Source organism: Orcinus orca, chromosome 20 (assembly GCF_937001465.1).
Source record: "Orcinus orca chromosome 20, mOrcOrc1.1, whole genome shotgun sequence".
Taxonomy (NCBI): domain Eukaryota; kingdom Metazoa; phylum Chordata; class Mammalia; order Artiodactyla; family Delphinidae; genus Orcinus; species Orcinus orca.
Window position 1 is genome coordinate 51,610,487 of NC_064578.1, and position 17,208 is coordinate 51,627,694.

General features: G+C 53.0%; 1 protein-coding gene across 1 annotated transcript; it reads right to left on the bottom strand.

The window, feature by feature from the left end:
* Positions 1-1,127: 1,127 nt before the first annotated feature.
* BCAT2 (branched chain amino acid transaminase 2) lies at positions 1,128-15,742 on the bottom strand. The gene is made up of 11 exons (XM_004271074.4): positions 15,554-15,742; positions 12,159-12,233; positions 11,628-11,831; positions 5,133-5,243; positions 4,936-5,055; positions 4,637-4,800; positions 3,075-3,217; positions 2,821-2,906; positions 2,467-2,607; positions 2,317-2,391; positions 1,128-1,538 (listed from the first exon to the last, which is right to left on the bottom strand). Exons 1-11 carry the CDS (start codon positions 15,575-15,577, stop codon positions 1,500-1,502), a joined length of 1,182 nt encoding a protein of 393 aa, XP_004271122.1. The 5' UTR covers positions 15,578-15,742; the 3' UTR covers positions 1,128-1,499.
* Between the last annotated feature and the right edge of the window lie 1,466 nt (positions 15,743-17,208).

Consider the following 17,208-nt stretch of genomic DNA (forward strand, 5'->3'; position numbering starts at 1 on the left):
GTCTTTCAGTGTGCAGGCCTTGGCACTCTTGGCCAAGAAATGGCTGCAGCAGCTCCAAGCATCACACTTGCAGGTAATCCCAGACAAAGCAGGTAGAGAAGAAAAGAAGAGGTAGCTCTTCTGCGGTGTTTTATCGACAGAAGACAGCTTTCCCAGAGGCCTCCAGGCAAATTTCCCCCTGTGTCCCCTTGGCCTGTGGCCTTCCCTTGAGCAACGATTGACAAAAGGGAATGAGGGGGTGTGGCACTGGTTGGCTGCTGCCCCCAAAATCAGAATTCTAGTCCCAGAGTTGATGGCTGCTGGACAGGCCACAGGTGGAGTCTGCCCAATAGTCCTACAGGGTCTCCCTCCAACAAACCGGATCAGAAGTCAGGTGGCAGACCCCAGGTTACACACCAAGCAGATAACAGAGGCAGGTTTTTTTTTTTTAATTTATTATTTATTTTATTTATTTATTTTTGGCTGCATTGTGTCCCCGTTGCTGCGCGCGGGCTTTCTCCAGCTGCGGCTTGTGGGCTGTAGGCACGCGGGCTTCAGTAGTTGTGGCGCACGGGCTTCGTTGCTCCGCGGCATGTGGGATCTTCCCAGACAGGGCTTGAACCCGTATCCCCTGCATTGGCAGGCAGACTCCCAACCACTGCGCCACCAGGGAAGCCCCAGAGGCAGGTTTGAAGCCAGATCTGCAGCCAGTTATACCTGGTCCTGCAGGGGCAGCTCTGGGTGTAGAAAGACCCCTTCTGGGTCAAACTGCAGGCCAGGAGAAGGGTCCAGGCAGGAGACAAGCTCTGAGCTGAAGCCAAGAAGAAGAGACAGACAGGGCAGAGTCTGGGGAAGGAGGACAGGGCTGGGGACTCATGGGCTTTGGGGGAAGGGGTACAGAGCTGAGGGGTCTGGAATATACCAGGGGGCTGTCCCCAAGATGCGGCAGCGGGGGAGGCACGGCTTAGTGTGGGAAGATGCTAAGCTCAATTTGTGAGGAAGTGGAAAAATCTCTCCCGTCAGAGAAACCGTCAGGACACTGGGGGCTTGGATTTCTGGGCCCTTGAAAATGAAATGGGCTGAACGCGGGGATTCCTGGTTAAGACCCTAGAGTCCCTGAGTTGCATCATTGGAGATGACACCTAATGGCTTGTTCTTTGGCATTTTATTTCAAAATTGCAGCTAGGAAAAAAACTCAACAGCAGCACCGGTTGATCCGGCCTGAAAATGGAGATGCAGAGTCTGAGTCAAGGTGTATCCTTGACCCCACAACACGGAGCAGCGGGGAGTCCAGGTCCCCAAGGCCTGAGTGGCGGGGCTAGGGGCCAAGACGCCTGGGTCGGGCCCTTATGGCTTCGGGAGTGTAACGTGGGGGCACCGGAAACCCAGGCGTCCCGGCCCGCCGCCTTTTATTTCATATTGCACTTCAGGTGAATCACTGGTATGAAGGCGAAGATCCAACAGGGACTGGATGCTACAGGTCGGTGGATCCGTGGAGTGGTCCGGCACAGCCCGCAGCATCACACAGGTAGCATCCACTCGTGGGCTTTTGCTCCATACTGCGGGATAACACAGGCGGAGGTGAGGGGAAGCCACACTACAACTCCCAGCAGGCCCTGCGGCGTCCCAGGCTGAGTGCTGGCCAAGTTGCGCCCCAGCACCTCATGGGAAGTGTATTCCACTTCCCAGAAGCCCACCAACAATCACGGGGAGGGGGAGTCGTGGCAAGTATGGCGCAGAGGCTCACGGGAGATGTAATTCTGCAAAGAGGAGTTCTTGTAAGACCCTGAAGGCTCTGGGAAAAAGTCGTTTTCAGCTGAGTCAAGAGGTGTAGTTCTAGGTCCGGGTGCACAGGAGTTTACAGACGCTCACACGAGTGCCAGGAAAGGCAAGATACCTCGGTCCAGACGAATGAAGATACCTCCAGAGGCTTATGAGAGGAAACATTCCTAGGCCACAGAGGGGGCCACGGTCCAGAGGCTTGTAGGAGCAAGATTTCTCAGGCCAGAGGAATAGCCCAGGGCTCCTGGGGATCCGACCTCAGTGGCCAGAAGGCTGGCTTAAGGTCCCAGAAGCTCATGGGATGGGGATTTCTCAAGCCAGGGCTCCAGAGGCGCACAGAAAAGGATCATTTAGCCCCAAGAAGTGTGCTAGGCCGCAGAGGCTCAAGGGAAGCAAACTCAATCCCGGGCCCAGAGGCTGATGGGAGGAGCCATTATCAGCCTGTGGGACTATGGGGGAGGGGGAGGGGAGCCTCAGTCCAGACGCTCGCGGGATGTGAATTTCTGTGCGAAACTGAACAAGCATCCAGCCCATTTCCCAGCAAGTGCACCTCACCTGGATCGCCTTCAGCTCCTTGTGGAAGCGGAGGATAAGCTCAGGCCCATTTTCCATGGTGGGAATGTGGAGGTGCTGGGGAAGAAAGGGCCGTGAGGAGGCGCCCCTCCCCCTTATTCTCTCTCATGGCCAAGGGCAGTCCTTCCTCACCTTGCCTTGGTACAGGATTCGGTGCACAGGGCAGACCTGGCAAGCGGTCCCTGAACCGAAGACTTCTCGAACCCGGCCGTCCTCCAGCGCCTGCAGGAACTCCTTCATGGTGATCTTACGCTCTGCCACCCGGAACTCACCCTGTGAGGCAAGACACAGATACGTCTGAGCCCGGTGGTGGGCTGCCCTGCTGCAGAGCCCTGTCGCTCCCTCTGTAAGGACAGCGCCTGGGAGGAGGAGGAGGGAAGACGTGCCATTGTGCCCCAGCCCACCCCGACCACCCCTCCCATACTCTGGCCCCCCAACCTAGCAGTACCCCAGCACTCCGGCCATCCAAAGACACCGTGCCCTCACCCAGGTCCGAGCCAGGTCCAGCAGACTCTGTCGAACTACTCCAGGCAGGATGACACCGTCCAGTGGGGGGGTCACCAGTTCCAGCGCTGGGTCAGGTGTACGAGATGGGGGCTTACCTGACACCCTCAGGCACACCCTCCCATCCTCTTAGGGGCCACCCCATGCGCCCCTCACCCCTGAGACCTGCAATCCACTAAGCACTCTGCTCCCACCCACTTCTGCCAGGGCTTGGCTTGGGTCATGGGTGGGCTCACCCCCATCCTCGTGGGTCCAGAAGATGAAGATGTTCATGGTGCCCACCTCAGTGAGCTGGTGGTCAGGCCCGTACAGCCACAGGACCTGTTCACACCCCTTCTTTAGGGCCTCCTGCTGCACAAACACGGTGGGCCCGTAATTCCTGGTGGACAGCAACACGGTGGACCAGGGTAAGGCACTCCCATCCTCCCCCAGCGTGGCCCGACATGGGGACACGACCAGGGCTGACCCTGCTCCTCCCCCACTCACAGCCCTTCCATGGCTCCCCAGTGGCCCCAGGACAGAATCCTTGGCCAGTAGCCTGGGGTCAAGTCTCTCAATCACCCCTCCTCCTTCTCTCCTCTCTCCAGATCACAAATGCACCACTGTTTCCTCTGCGGATCCCCCTCCTCACCCAGTTCCTCAACTGACCAAATGCTCCAATGTCCCTCAAAACCACCTGTGATGTCACCTCCTCTGTGAGGCGTTACTGAACCTCCAGGGTGGGTTTCAGGCCTTCTCTGGGCTCTCCCAGTAAATTGGGCCACCTCTATGTTTTCCCAGATCGCCCTGTTTTAACACTCACTGTCTCTCACCCAGAGCGGACCTCACCCCTTCCCTGCTCACAAGCCTCCCATGGCTCCCCACTGCCTCTGGGACAAGATCCCAGCCCTTCAGTCCAGTGTTCAGGGCTGGGCCTGGTCCGGGACTACCTGTTAAGCCTTTTGCAAAAACCAGACTCATTTTTCCTTCCCTGACTCTGCCCCTCCTCCCTGCCCCTACACATGTGTTCCGAGGATTAGAAATTGTTTACCATTTTTGTATCCAGGAAACCATCTCCTCTCTACCAATCAGACCTCCTCTGTGAAGACTTTTACAATGTCCCGGTCACCTCCACCAGAGCACGTGCTGCCCCAGATACTGGGGCTCCCACCAGCCTGGGAGCCCCTGGAGGGCAGGGCCCGGATCTGATTCATCTGTGTCCCCCAGCTTCACCCAGCATAGGGCCTGGCCCTCAGGAGACCTCACAAGATGTATTTTGAAAGGACCCAAATGAACTCCCAGCTGGGGCCACACTTGCTGTCCCAACACACCCTTACCCCGCCCTCTGCCTTATCCCCGTCCTAACCCTCCTCGCCCTGCTGAGCCAAGGACCCTGGAAAGACAGATGTACACAGAAAGTCCACACACAGGGTGATGGGCGCTGGAGCCCCAGGGAACTATGGGAGCTGGCGGAGCCTGGGTTTTCAGGGGAGGCTACCTGGAGGAGAGACCAGTGAGCTAAGTGTAAACTTCATTTCTGGAGGCTTCCCTGAGGGCCAGTCCGAGTTTCTCCACTTACCTCCATCCAACCCCTTCCAGTCTCTGGGCCGATTTGTCCACAGCACTTAGCACACACCCTGGTACCCGCCCCTCCATCCCCGCACCACGGTGCCAATGACAGTACATCCCAACATGCAAGCACAGCTGTCCCCAACCACGTGAAACAGGACGAGAAGGCCAGTGGACATCCAAAGACACACCTTGTGTCTCTGACACCCAGTGCACCAGACCCGTGGGCGGGGGGCGAGGGACTACTTACCCCCCCAGCTTATAGTCACCGACCCCACCAACCCAGGCCCGGATGAATGATGGGTCAGCCAGGAGAGAGACAGGGCTCAAGGCATCTCCAGGGAAGTACGCGCCCACCGGGCAGAGAATGACGAACAGGAGGGCTCGCGTGGGGTTGCCAACACCTAGCGAGGGCTGAGATGGGTAAAAGCGGGCATCAGGGATCCAGGAGTCCAGGCCCCCGGCCGCTCCCCTGACCCATGTCTGGGTCCCCACCCCTCCCCCAAGCGTGGCTCCCCACCCCACCCCCAGCCCTGGGAGCCAGCCCACCTCGTTCCCAATTAACACAGGCCGCACGTAGAGGCTGGTGCCGGAGCTGTCGGGAACCCAGTCCTTGTCAACTTCCACCAGCCGGCGGATGCACTGCAGCAACTCGACCTTGTCAAAACTCTGGGCGGGATGAAGATGAGTCATGGGGCCCTCGCGACCCTGGACCCAGCCCGCCGCTCACCCTGCCACCCGCTCACCGGCAGGCAGAGGCGCAGGGCAGAGCGCAGCATCCGGTCCATGTTGAGCCAAGGTCGGAAGAGGCGCACGCACTGGTCCCTGCCTTTGAACGCCTTCATGCCTTCAAAGAGCTGCAGGGACAGGCAGGCGGGCGATCAGGGCTCGGGGACCAGCTCAGCCAGCCAGGGACAGAGGCCGATACACAGGGATACAGACACAGAAAAAAAGGCAGAGAGCGGCGGAAGAGACTAACCTACTAGCACAGAGAGGGGGAGAAAAAGAGAAAAGAACCAGAAAGACCAAGAGAGGAGAGAGCAAAGGGCAGAGGCCAGAGAAAGCAGAACAGAGAGACCCAGAGCAGGGAGAATGCTTTGCTTAAACCCTTCCTGTGTTATTAGGACTATTTCTTTTTTTTTTTTTTAGGACTATTTCTCAGTAATGAGGACGATGTGGAAGTTACTTTCTTTTTTAAATTAATTAATTAATTATTATTTTTTTTTTGGCCACACCATAGGGCTTGTGGGAATCTTAGTTCCCCCACCAGGGATTGAACCCAGGCCCTCAACAGTGATACCACGGAGTCTTTTTTTTTTTTTTTTTTTAATATTTATTTATTTGGCTGCAGTGGATCTTAGTTGTGGCACACAGGATATTTGTTGCAGCGTGTGGGATCTTTAGTTGCGGCATGCGGGATCTAGTTCCCTCACCAGGGATCGGACCCGTGCCCCCTGCATTGGGAGTGGGGAGTCTTGACCACTGGACCACCTGGGAAATCCCAGAAGTTACATTTTTAAAGAGCCTTTGTGGGGATTCAACATCACTAATTATTAGAGAAATGCAAATCAAAACTACAACGAGGTACCACCTCACACGGGTCAGAATGGCCATCATTAAAAAGTCTACAAATAACCAGTGCCAGAGAGGGCCTGGAGAAAAGGGAACCCTCCTACACTGTTGGTGGGAATGTAAATTGGTTCAGCCACTATGGAAAACAGTATGGAAGTTCCTCAAAAAACTAAAAATAGAGTTACCATATCATCCAGCTATCCAGACAAAACTCTAATTCGAAAAGATACATGCACCCCTATGTCCATAGCAGCACTGTTTACAATAGCCAAGACATGGAAGCAACCTAAATGTCCATCAACAAATGGATAGAGAAGAGGTGGTATATATATATATAATGGAATATTACTCAGCCATAAAAAAGAATGAAATAATGCCATTTGCAGCAACATGGATAGACCTAGATATTACCATACTAAGTTAAGTAAGCCAGAAAGAGAAAGACAAATACCATATGGTATCATTTACATGTGGAATCTAAAATATGACACAAATGAACTTATCTACAAAACAGAAACAGACTCACAGACATAGAGAACAGACTTGTGATTGCCAGGGGGAGGCGGAGCGGGGGAGGGATGGATTGGGAGTTTGAGATTAGCAGATGCAAATATTATATGTAAGAATGGATAGGGCTTCCCTGGTGGCACAGTGGTTGAGAGTCCTCCTGCCAATGCAGGGGACACGGGTTCGTGCCCCGGTCCGGGAAGATCCCACATGCCGCAGAGCGGCTGGGCCCGTGAGCCATGGCCGCTGAGCCTGCGCATCCGGAGCCTGTGCTCCGCAACGGGAGAGGCCACAGCAGTGAGAGGCCCGAGTACCGCCAAAAAAAAAAAAAGAATGGATAAACAACAAGGTCCTACTGTATAGCACAGGGAACCATATTCAATATCCTGTAGTAAACCATAATGGAAAAAATATGGAAAAAAAATATATACATATATACATTAATATATAACCGAATCACTTTGCTGTACACAAGAAACTAACACAGCATTGTAAATCAGCTATACTTCAATAAAATTTTAAAAAATACCATGTCCAGGAATTCCCTGGCGGTCCAGTGGTTAGGACTCCACACTCTCACTGCCGAGGCCCTGGGTTCAATCCCTGGTTGGGGAACTAAAATCCTATAAGCCACGTGGTGCGGCCAAACACCAACAACAGCCAGGGTTTGCTTGCAAATCATACAGAAAGGGTAAAGCGTTAGCGAAGTCCAGATGAAAGAAGATTGTGACCAACCAGTGCTAACTGATGAAGCAGGGGTTTGGGGGGATGGCGGAATTATTATTATACCTTTATGTTTTGAAATTTCTCATAATAAAAACTTTTTAAAAAGTTGGTCCCCATCCCCGCGCTATTGTTCTCAGGAGAAAGCCCAAAACCTCCCCTTGGCCTTCCAGGCCCCACATGGTCTGGCCTCTCTCATCCCCAGCCTCCTATACTCAACGACTACCACTGCCTGCTGGGCCTCTGTTGCTGCCACCATGATGCGGCCTCACTCCCAGATAGGTCAGGGCACCCTGATTCCTCCCCCATGGTTTCATTTTGCTTCTTTCATGTCTGTTTCACTAGAGACCCGAAGTGCTATGGACAGGGACCAGACCTGAAGTGTCGCTGGAGAACCACCACCCCCAACCTCACTATGCCCAGTGCTTGGCTCACAGTAGGCTTCTGTTGACTGAATGAATAGACGAATGAATGAAGAATGCAAAATAAACGAGAATAGTCAGAATATTTTGGAAAATATTTTAAAATAAGGGCAAGAGGTAGGAGGGGGAAGTAGCCTCATCAGATATTAAAACAGCTTATACACCTGCAACACTTAAAACAAAGTGACACTGACATATGAATTGACAGATTGAACAATGGAAGAGACTGGAAAGTGTATTATAGTGTAACTAAATCACTTTGCTGTACACCTGAAACCAACACAACATTGTAAACCAACTATATTTCAATAAAAATTTTAAAAATATGATTAATTCAGTTAAATGGTGCTGAACCACCAAATATTCATCTCTGGAAAAAACAAAAATTAAGTTGGATCCCTATCTCATACTTCACATCAGGAAAAATTCCAGGTGGATTAAAGGTTTAAATGAAAAAAATTTTTTTAAACCATGAAACCAACAGAAGAAGACAAAAGATGACCGTTTCATATTTTGAATTGGGGATGGTGTTCTAAATAAGGCAAATCACAGAAACCAAAAAGAAAAGATTGACCCAGGGGTAAGACAGGAATAAAGACACAAACCTACTGGAGAACGGACTTGAGGATATGGGGAGGGGGAATGGTGAGCTGTGACAGGGCGAGAGAGAGGCATGGACATATATACACTAACAAACGTAAGGTAGATAGCTAGTGGGAAGCAGCCGCATGGCACAGGGATATTGGCTCGGTGCTTTGTGACCGCCTGGAGGGGTGGGATAGGGAGGGTGGGAGGGAGGGAGATGCAAGAGGGAAGAGATATGGGGACATATGTATATGTATAACTGATTCACTTTGTTATAAAGCAGAAACTAGCACACCATTGTAAAGCAATTATACCCCAATAAAGATGTTAAAAAAAAAAAGATTGATACATTTCACTGCATAAAAATAAAACAAACTGGGCAGAGGCTTTCAACACATATCACAAATGGTTTAGCTAATATACAAAGTACTCCTACAAATAAACAAATATTGAAACCCACCCTGATAGAAAAATCAGCCAAGAAAATGGACAGTTCACAGAAAGGAACTAAAAATGGCTCTTATGCTTGTGAAAAGATGGTCAACTTCATAATTAGGGGAAAAATGCAAGTTAAAATTACTTTGAGGTGGGCTTCCCTGGTGGCGCAGTGGTTGAGAATCTGCCTGCTAATGCAGGGGACACGGGTTCAAGCCCTGGTCTGGGAGGATCCCACATGCCGCGGAGCAACTGGGCCCGTGAGCCACAACTACCGAGACTGCGCGTCTGGAGCCTGTGCCCCGCAACAAGAGAGGCCGCGATAGTGAGAGGCCCGTGCACCGCGATGAAGAGTGGCCCCTGCTTGCCACAACTAGAGAAAGCCCTCACACAGAAACGAAGACGCAACACAGCAAAAATATATAAATTAATTAATAAACTCCTACCCCCAACATCTTCTTTAAAAAAAAAAAATACTTTGAGGTAACTTTTTTTTTTTTTTTTGAGGTAACTTTATAACCACTTAGGAGATTGGAAGAGATCTAAAAGTTTGACAAGGGTCACCCAGGGTATGGGGAAAACAGGGCCCGCTGGTTAAGTGTGGAAATCAATACAACTTCTGTAGAGGTGGCCATGATTCAACATCTGTCACAATTACAAGCACACATACCCTTTGAGCCAACAGTTGCAGAAATTGAGAGATACACTTGCTCTTAAGGAAGTGAGGTGTTTCCTGGATTATTGTAATGCTGTTTATAATAGCACAAGACTGGGAACAACCTAAGTGTCCAACGATAGAGGACGGCCTAAACAAGGCGTTGTTAGGATGGAATATTACACAGCAGCAAAAAGAAGGAAAAAGCTCTTCAAGGGTTGTTCAGGAATCTCCAGGCTACGTTAACAGAAGGAAGCAGGATGCCAAAGAGTGAGTGTACCATATGCTGACTTTTATGGGGGAAGAATGGAGTGAAACAATTATACACATCCGTGTTGCCATCCAGAAAGCAGAACTCTGGAAGGACCTGGGGACTGGAACTGGGTGGGGGGGCTGCTTCAGGGAGGGCAGTGAGGTGGCTGGGGCCTGGGGAGGTATATTTGTTCCCTCTTTTTTGAACTGTGTAAATATATGACCCCCTTTTCAAAAGAGGTGTTTTTAATTGAAAAACATTCCAAATAAAATTAAAAGTTTAAAAATACGGGGAGGAATTCCCTGGCGGTCCAGTGGTTAGGACTTGGTGCTTTCATTGCTGGGGCCCTGGGTTCGATCCCTGTTTGGGGAACTAAGATCCTGCAAGCCGCATGTCCAAATAAATAAATAAATAGATAGATAAGTAGATAAATAAAAATACGGGGAGATAGGACAGAAAGCAGATTAATGGTTGGCAGGTGCTGGGGTCAGGGGCTTGGGGAATGAGTCCTTAATGGGTGTGGGGTTTCTGTTTTGGATGATGAAAAAGTTCTGGAATTAGAGAGTGGAAATGCTCTCTGCCCCACATGGGGAATGTACTCAATACCACTGAACTGTAGACTTTAAAATGGTTAAAATGGTACATTTTATGTTATCTGTATTATTATGTATGTGCATTATTACCACAATAATAAAAAATAACACAAGTGGCTGGGTGTTATTCCACACTGCCCCCAGAGTCAGGATGACACGAGGATGTAATTTCCCGTGCCCTCAGCTGGCCTCAGGTCCCCAGGCGTCCTGTGTGAGGACATCACAAAGAACGTTACGCTTTGGATGCCAGGGCCTTAGCTCAACCCCTTCATCTGCACTCACTCAACTAAAGAAAAAGTACTGGGTCCCCAGCCGGAGAACATCCTGGCGTGTTGGGCTGAAAAGGGAGGTAAACAAATGCTGGTCTCCAAAAGCCACCTTCCTGAGGGGATCTGTGGACATGTCCTAACTGTCCGTCCTTCGCACCTAACTGCTCCCCAAGCTGGGTCTCCTCTGCGCAGAAATGATCGGTTCTAGTCAAATGTCCCGAGTAGGTGGGAAGAAGAAAACTGTCAAAATTATGAAAAGAAAAGAAAAAAAGGAAAACATCCCTAATGTCACAGAACCAAATGCCCTAAGGGACAAAAACTGCAAACCAGCTACTAGAACTGCAATGTGTTCATTCAAATTTTGTCACAATTAAAGCTTCCACAGAAAGACTTTGCTTTCAGCCATAGCATGAAGTCTGAAACCAAATGCCTCTGGGTCTCTCCTCACGGGTCCCTCACCAAGTCCTGCAAAGTCATCCTCCTCCTGTGTCCCCGTATGGGGACAGTCCCGTGGTCTACATGGTCACCTGACTAAACCTCAGGGCACTGTCCTCGGCCCTCCCTGCTCATCTCTCGCCCAACCGGCCAAATCCCTCGTGTCCCTGAATCTCTCCGCCCCTGAATCTCTTTGCCTCTTGGCCATCCCCCCAGCTCTGGACCGAGCGCATCCTCCACATGGCCTGAGAGGGGTCTTTCTCTACCTGCTCTATGCCTGTTTGGAGCCCTCCAGGGCTCCCAATACCCTTGACAAGATCCCAGCTCCTCTGTGGTCCTGATGACATCTTCAGGCACCCCTGCCAGGCTCCAACCTCATGCTTCCCCCCAAACATGCTGGGCTCTTCTTTGTACTATGTCTGTACTGATGTCTCTTCTCCCTCTAAGAGCCTAAGCTCCCCTCTTTGCAGGAAAGACCCCACTTCCTGTCAAATTAGAGGTAGGGTGGGCATTCCTCCCCTGGTCTCTCACAATGCCTCAGCTGCCTCCATCTGAGCACAGATCCCACTGGGTGGGGTTTTCAAGCGAAGAAGCTGGGTCTGCTCATCTCGGGGAACCCTGCACCACCCAACACGGGGCCTGGAACGTGACAAGCCTCAGAAAACGGATGAGGAGTGCACGGAAATGAGAAACACACAAAAAGCAAACCCAGGGAGGTAAACCCAGCAAGAGACACAGCAAGAGGGAAGAGATGCGGAGAGAGATGGGGATGGAGGGCAGCCACCCTGCCACCTGCAGGGAATAGTGGAGAGCAGAGCAGGCCGGGTGCACTGTGAGGTTCTGGAAGGGCTGGATTCGGGGCTGGCCCCAGCCCTTCTCCCTGTTCCATTCCACCATCAGCATGTGGTCGGTGAATGTCTTCCCGAACAGCAGGGGCTTGCTGGGGTCAGGCTTCTTATGAGGCTCCTGTGTCATCTCCAGCTGCAGGTCTGCAGCCTGAGAAAAGACAGGTGTCCTGGAATCTAACCACAACCTCCAATCTAAAAAACTAAAAACTTAGCCCCACAAATCCCTGGGGCTAAGACCCAGTGAGAAGAGGGAACTGTAGCCCCAGAGGCTTCTGGGACATGTGGTTTCTTCTCTTTCCCATGGCCTGATGGCGGGCAATTAGGCTACCCCATTGCCACCCACCTTCACCTTTGGACCTTGGACCTTTTGGAGATGCCCAAATCCAGCCCCCAGCCCTTGCCTCCCTCAGACCCAGTGGTCCAGGCTCCCAGCCCCTCTTCCTTGAGATCCAAAAGTATAGTCCCCTCCTGTCACCTTGAAGCTGGATGAGTCATATCTTCTGAGACCACACAGAAGCCAAGGGACAGGGAGAAATTTTCGGGTCCAAATCTGGGGGTGGGGACAGAAGTAAGAAAGGTGGTGAGGCTAGCAGACAGAGAGAGCAGAGACCCCTGGCACCATCTTTACCACCTCCTGCACGTGGCAGGTCCCTCCGGCTGGCTCTGTCCCAGGCCTAGTACATTCTAGACAGAGCACGTGGCCCTGGCCAAGTCCCTTCCCCTGTCCTGATCAGCATGTAGCAGGAGGAAATCCCAAAGGAGGCCAAGTCCCCTCCCTGCCCTCACGAGGGCCATCCAATAAAGAGCTGAATCAGCTCCCATCCCTTCCTCCATGCTGGGGCAAAGTCAAACACACGCGCCTCCTACCCCAGGGAACTTTGGCCCAGCCCTGAGACCAGATCAGACAGAGGACGACACAGGAAGGTGTGCAGGTAAGTGAAGGCCTCCCCGGGGGGGACCCAAATCCTGAAAAGAGTTAGAAAAGTGATGGGCCTATAGGTCATGCTTCCCCAGGACCCAGGAGCAGGGCCCACAGGTCCCTCCCCCTTCAGACCCAGGATTCCAGGCCCCCAGCCTGATCCTCCCTTAGATCCAGGATTCCAGAACCCCAGCCCCTCCTCCCTCAGACCCAGGAGTCCAGATCCCCGGCCCCTCTTCCCTCAGACCCAGGATCCAGGCCCCCTGCCCCTCCTCCCTCAGACCCAGGATCCAGACCCCCGGCCCCTCCTCCCTCAGACCCAGGATCCAGGCCCCCTGCCCCTCCTCCCTCAGACCCAGGATCCAGACCCCCGGCCCCTCCTCCCTCAGACCCAGGATCCAGACCCCTGGCACCTCCTCCCTCAGACCCAGGATCCAGGCCCCCGGCCCCTCCTCCCTCAGACCCAGGATCCAGGCCCCCAGTCCCTCCCCACTCAGACCCAGGAGTCCAGGCCCCCGGCCCCTCCTCCCTCAGACCCAGGATCCAGGCCCCCAGCCCCTCCCCGCTCAGACCCAGGATCCAGGCCCCCAGCCTCATCCTCCTTCAGACCCAGGAGCCCAAGTCTTTCTCTTTCAGGGTAATAGATCAACTGGGCTCAGCTTACCTGAAGCCCCAATCCCACACCCTGGACACCAGCAGTTCCAATTCCCTTCAGTCCCAGGGCTGAGGGGCAGCCACATGGACCTGAGGACCACCCCGGTCATCAAGAGACACTGCTCAGATGAACACTTCCCTTGTGGTCCTGCCCGAGGCCAGCATGGGAGAGCAGGTCTGGCTGTGTCCAGCAGGATGGCTTCTCCCCAGTGGTCTCTGACCTCACGATACCCCTTTCCCCAGCCTGGTGGGAAGGCAGCTGTGTCATGAGGTTTGGGAGAGACAGAACAGCCTAGCCTGCTTCTGCCCTGTGAGCTGGGGGAACTGAGAACGGATGTGAATGGCAGAAGTCACTGGTCAGTAGGTGAGTCATGAGGAGAGGGGGGCTGCGGAGTTGTAATGTCCTAAAGTCTAGGCCATGAAGTCTGAAGAGTGGTTCTGAATGGTATGGGTCCCAAGAGCTTCTGGGATAATCAGAGTGTGGGTGTGGGTCCTGGGCATGGCCTCTAGGTGGCGCTGTGTAGCCTGTCCAAGCCACTGGCCTGCTTCTGTCCAAGAGGGGACAGGACACCCATGGAATGGAGAAAATTGGGATACGCAGGGCGGAGGCAGCCAGCATGTGGGCAGGAAAGCAGCTCTCAGACTCAGAGGGAGGCCGAATGGGAAAAAATAGGGAAGCGTAAGAATGAGAAAGAGAGACATGGAAATAGAAAACTTTAAAGAACAGAAATCAAGGCCAAGAGATGCCAAAATAGATATGATCATAAAGAGAGATCGAAACTGAGACAAGAGGGAGAGAAATTCAGACAAGGCAAAGCCCGGAGAAATCAAGAAAAAATAATGAAGGCAGGATAATCAGAAGCCATGAGAGAGGGAACAGGAGAAAGGAGAGGAACAGACCAAGACCCAACTTAGGCGATAGCACAAAGTGAAAGGGAGACCTAGGGAAATGAGGAAACACTGGGAGAGACAGAGCAATGCCAACAGCTGGAGAGAAACTGTCTCAGTGATACTTGGAGACAGAGAGATCCAGGAGAGACAGAGAGGAGAGGCAGAAAAACACACCCACAGGGCAGAGAGAAGGTGCCAGGCACTGTTTCCAGATTATAAATCTGTACTGGCCATAGAGACCCTGTCACACTGGGAGAATCTCCCTTCATCCTCCCAGGACATTTTTCTGGGGGCAGGGGTCTCACTTCAGCTCGGGGAAGGTGCTTCACCGTCTGATACCCCAAACCATGGGGGCGGGGTGGGGGTGGGGAATTGGGCCCAAAGGAGATCTCAGATGATAGATGAGCCTTTGGGACAAAGAGTGTAAAAGGATTGGGGCTGAATCAGGAAATGAGAAATGGTTTGGAGTATGGTGGGGTATGCACAGGGCAGGGCTCTGTAATATGATGGAACCTCCATTGACCCAGTCACAGCCCAGGGCTGACCTACCAACACAGCCCAGGGGTGTCATCATCAAAGCCTAGATTGTCCCAATCACAGCCCAGGCCTGTCTCAGTCATTGAGACTCAGAAAGTAAACATCTGTCCTGCTATCCGTCAGGCTGGGATAAAAGTCCCAGATAAAGTCAGGTGCAAAGTTAACAGGAACCACTTCTCCCAACGTTATGCTACAGCTGTCAAGGGTTGTAAAGATCTCCTTCTTTGAGTTGTTATTGTTTCCTTCCTCACTGAGAAGCCCTGTTCTCTAGAATCACAGACTCTCGGAAGCTCTGCCTGTTGACATCCTATCAGTAAGAATGGAGGGGTTCCACTCTCGCCTGGAAGATCTCTGTCACTGACAATGAGATGCTGCCTCGATTTCCAACCCAGGTGCAGAGTTTCAGATAAGGGGTTTCGGGGACACAACATTCTACTTCTATCTTTAGTTCCAAGAAAATAGGGCCTTGGGTCCAATTCCCAGTCCAGACCTGAGACTGAACTCTGCGTTCATCCTACTCCCACTCCAGAAGTCCTGGGCGTCTTATCCCGGCGCTCCCAAAGGCTGACTATTCCCTCCTAATCCATCCCGCCACCCCAGCCCCATGCTTCTCCCATTACCGTCTCCTCCTCCATGTATCCTTCCTTATATGTCCCATCTGGGTCCCCTTCCCACCGATTACCTCTCTCCCTTCACCCCCCTTAAAGCCTAGTTCTCCTTCCAAGGGGCCCCCTCCTCCTCGGCCCAGCAGCGGAACCCGAGTGCGGGAGGAGCGGCGCCGCGCCGGACTGGCCACCGGAGAGGGGTCCGCCCGGAAGTGCGCCGCACCGCAGGGCTCCCTAGCCCCCGGCACTGGGCCGCGAACCCACCTGCCTCAACGCCGCTGCAGCCATGGTCTGTGAGGCAGGTATCTGTGCCCGCCCAGGGCGCGGCCCGGGAGAAAGACGTTCCTGCCCCGCCCCGCTCACGCCTCCTCCCGTGGGATGGCTGCCAGCCTACCACCAAAGGCCGGCCTGGCCTTCCCAGTTACTGGGCGCCCGCGGGGAGCTGGGTCCTGCTGCAGAGCGCATGCGCTGGAACCCGCGAGGCGAAGGGAGTACGTGGAAATAAACCCTCCTCCCAGCCCCCACGCTAGAGCGTGCATTCAAAGGTTTTCAAAAATGCATTTCAGTAGGTACAGTACTGTTGTGGAGCGCTGAAGAGGATAAGCAACCCGAGGCGGAAAGGCAGGGAGCAGAAACCTTCACATACCACGATTCTTGGTGAAAAGAAAAAGCACACTATAAATGTCGGTGGGCGCAGATATGTAAAAATGCACCGTTAAACGGAAAGGACTCTGAAGAGGGTGGCAGGTAGGGATGAAGGGGGAGCTTCACTCTGTCCAGATACTTCCCTGTTTGAATATAGGTTTTCTTTCCAACGAGAAGATATATGTGTATTCTTTGTAACTTCTTAAGGTATAAACATACACTCGGTTCACCATGCCTCCTTCCAGCTCCCTACATCAGTGACACCCGAAAATTTTCAATCCCCCAGTTCATCAATGAGCTTCAATGAGCAGCCCGTAGAGCAGGATTTCCTGGTTACTCCCCTTCAAGAGTGTCGCCCCAACTTCATGACCCCCAGGGGCAGAGTTAGACGACTACAGCCCCTCAGGATCCCTCTAATCGCTAGCAATTCAAACCTGCACCAGTGTCCCCTACATCGTGCTCCGCGGTCACTGTGCCCCCCAAACCTTCCGTGGTCAGAGTTCCCCCAACTCCTGCATCCAGGTTACTGTGACACCAAAATATTGTTCCTCCTCTATCCTCGAACTCCGTTCCCTAGGTCACTGAGTCTGCGTAATTCTACCCTGGGACATTTTGCTCCCAAATTCTGTTCCCCAGTCCTAAAAGCCACAGGCCCAGCCAGTCAAATTCTGACCCCACCCCCGCAGGGTGTCTCCCTGTTTTCCTTCCCTCCTCCCCAGTCCTCCCCCACCTCCTCGGCTGGAAGCAGTCAGGACGCGGCGCCGAGACAGCGCCCGCCTCCGCCGCGGCCAATCAGCGATTGCCTCACGCGCCCCCCACCCCCAAACCGCCCACCGCCGCGGCCAATCCGCAGCAGCGATGCAGCTCCACCTCCACACCTGGGGGACTTACCCCCAACTGGGCCCCTCTCCCCACCTCGGGGAACCGAGTCCCCCTCCTCCCAGCCCGGGAGTCCACGCCCCTTAGTTTCCTCCTCCCTCTTCCCTAGTTTCCTCCTCCAGAAACCCAGGAGTCCAGCCCCCAAGCCTTTCCTCCCTCTGACCCGGGAGTTTCAACCCGACGGCTTTCTCTTCCATCAGGACTTTTGGCGCTGGCCACCCTCCTACTCCGCGGGCAGCAAGGTCAAAACTCCTTTTCCCTAAGCGCCAAGAATAAAGTGCAGATCTTTTTGCTTTACCTCCTCCGTTATTTCCTAATCGGAGCTTAATTTACTCTCCCCTACGGGCCTTTTTAATTAGCGAGCTGGTGAAGCCGACCTGCAATACATTTCCCAG

What these genes read in the sequence shown, in the direction of transcription:
- BCAT2 (XM_004271074.4), bottom strand. Translation starts at nt 15,577, where the DNA reads ATGGCTGCAGCGGCGTTGAGGCAG. An exon ending in GGTGACTATAAGCTGGGGGG is followed by an intron (nt 3,218 to 4,636) that starts GTAAGTAGTCCC and finishes GCTGTCCACCAG; the next exon opens with GAATTACGGGCCCACCGTGT. An exon ending in CTGGACCCACGAGGATGGGG is followed by an intron (nt 2,907 to 3,074) that starts GTGAGCCCACCC and finishes CACCTGACCCAG; the next exon opens with CGCTGGAACTGGTGACCCCC.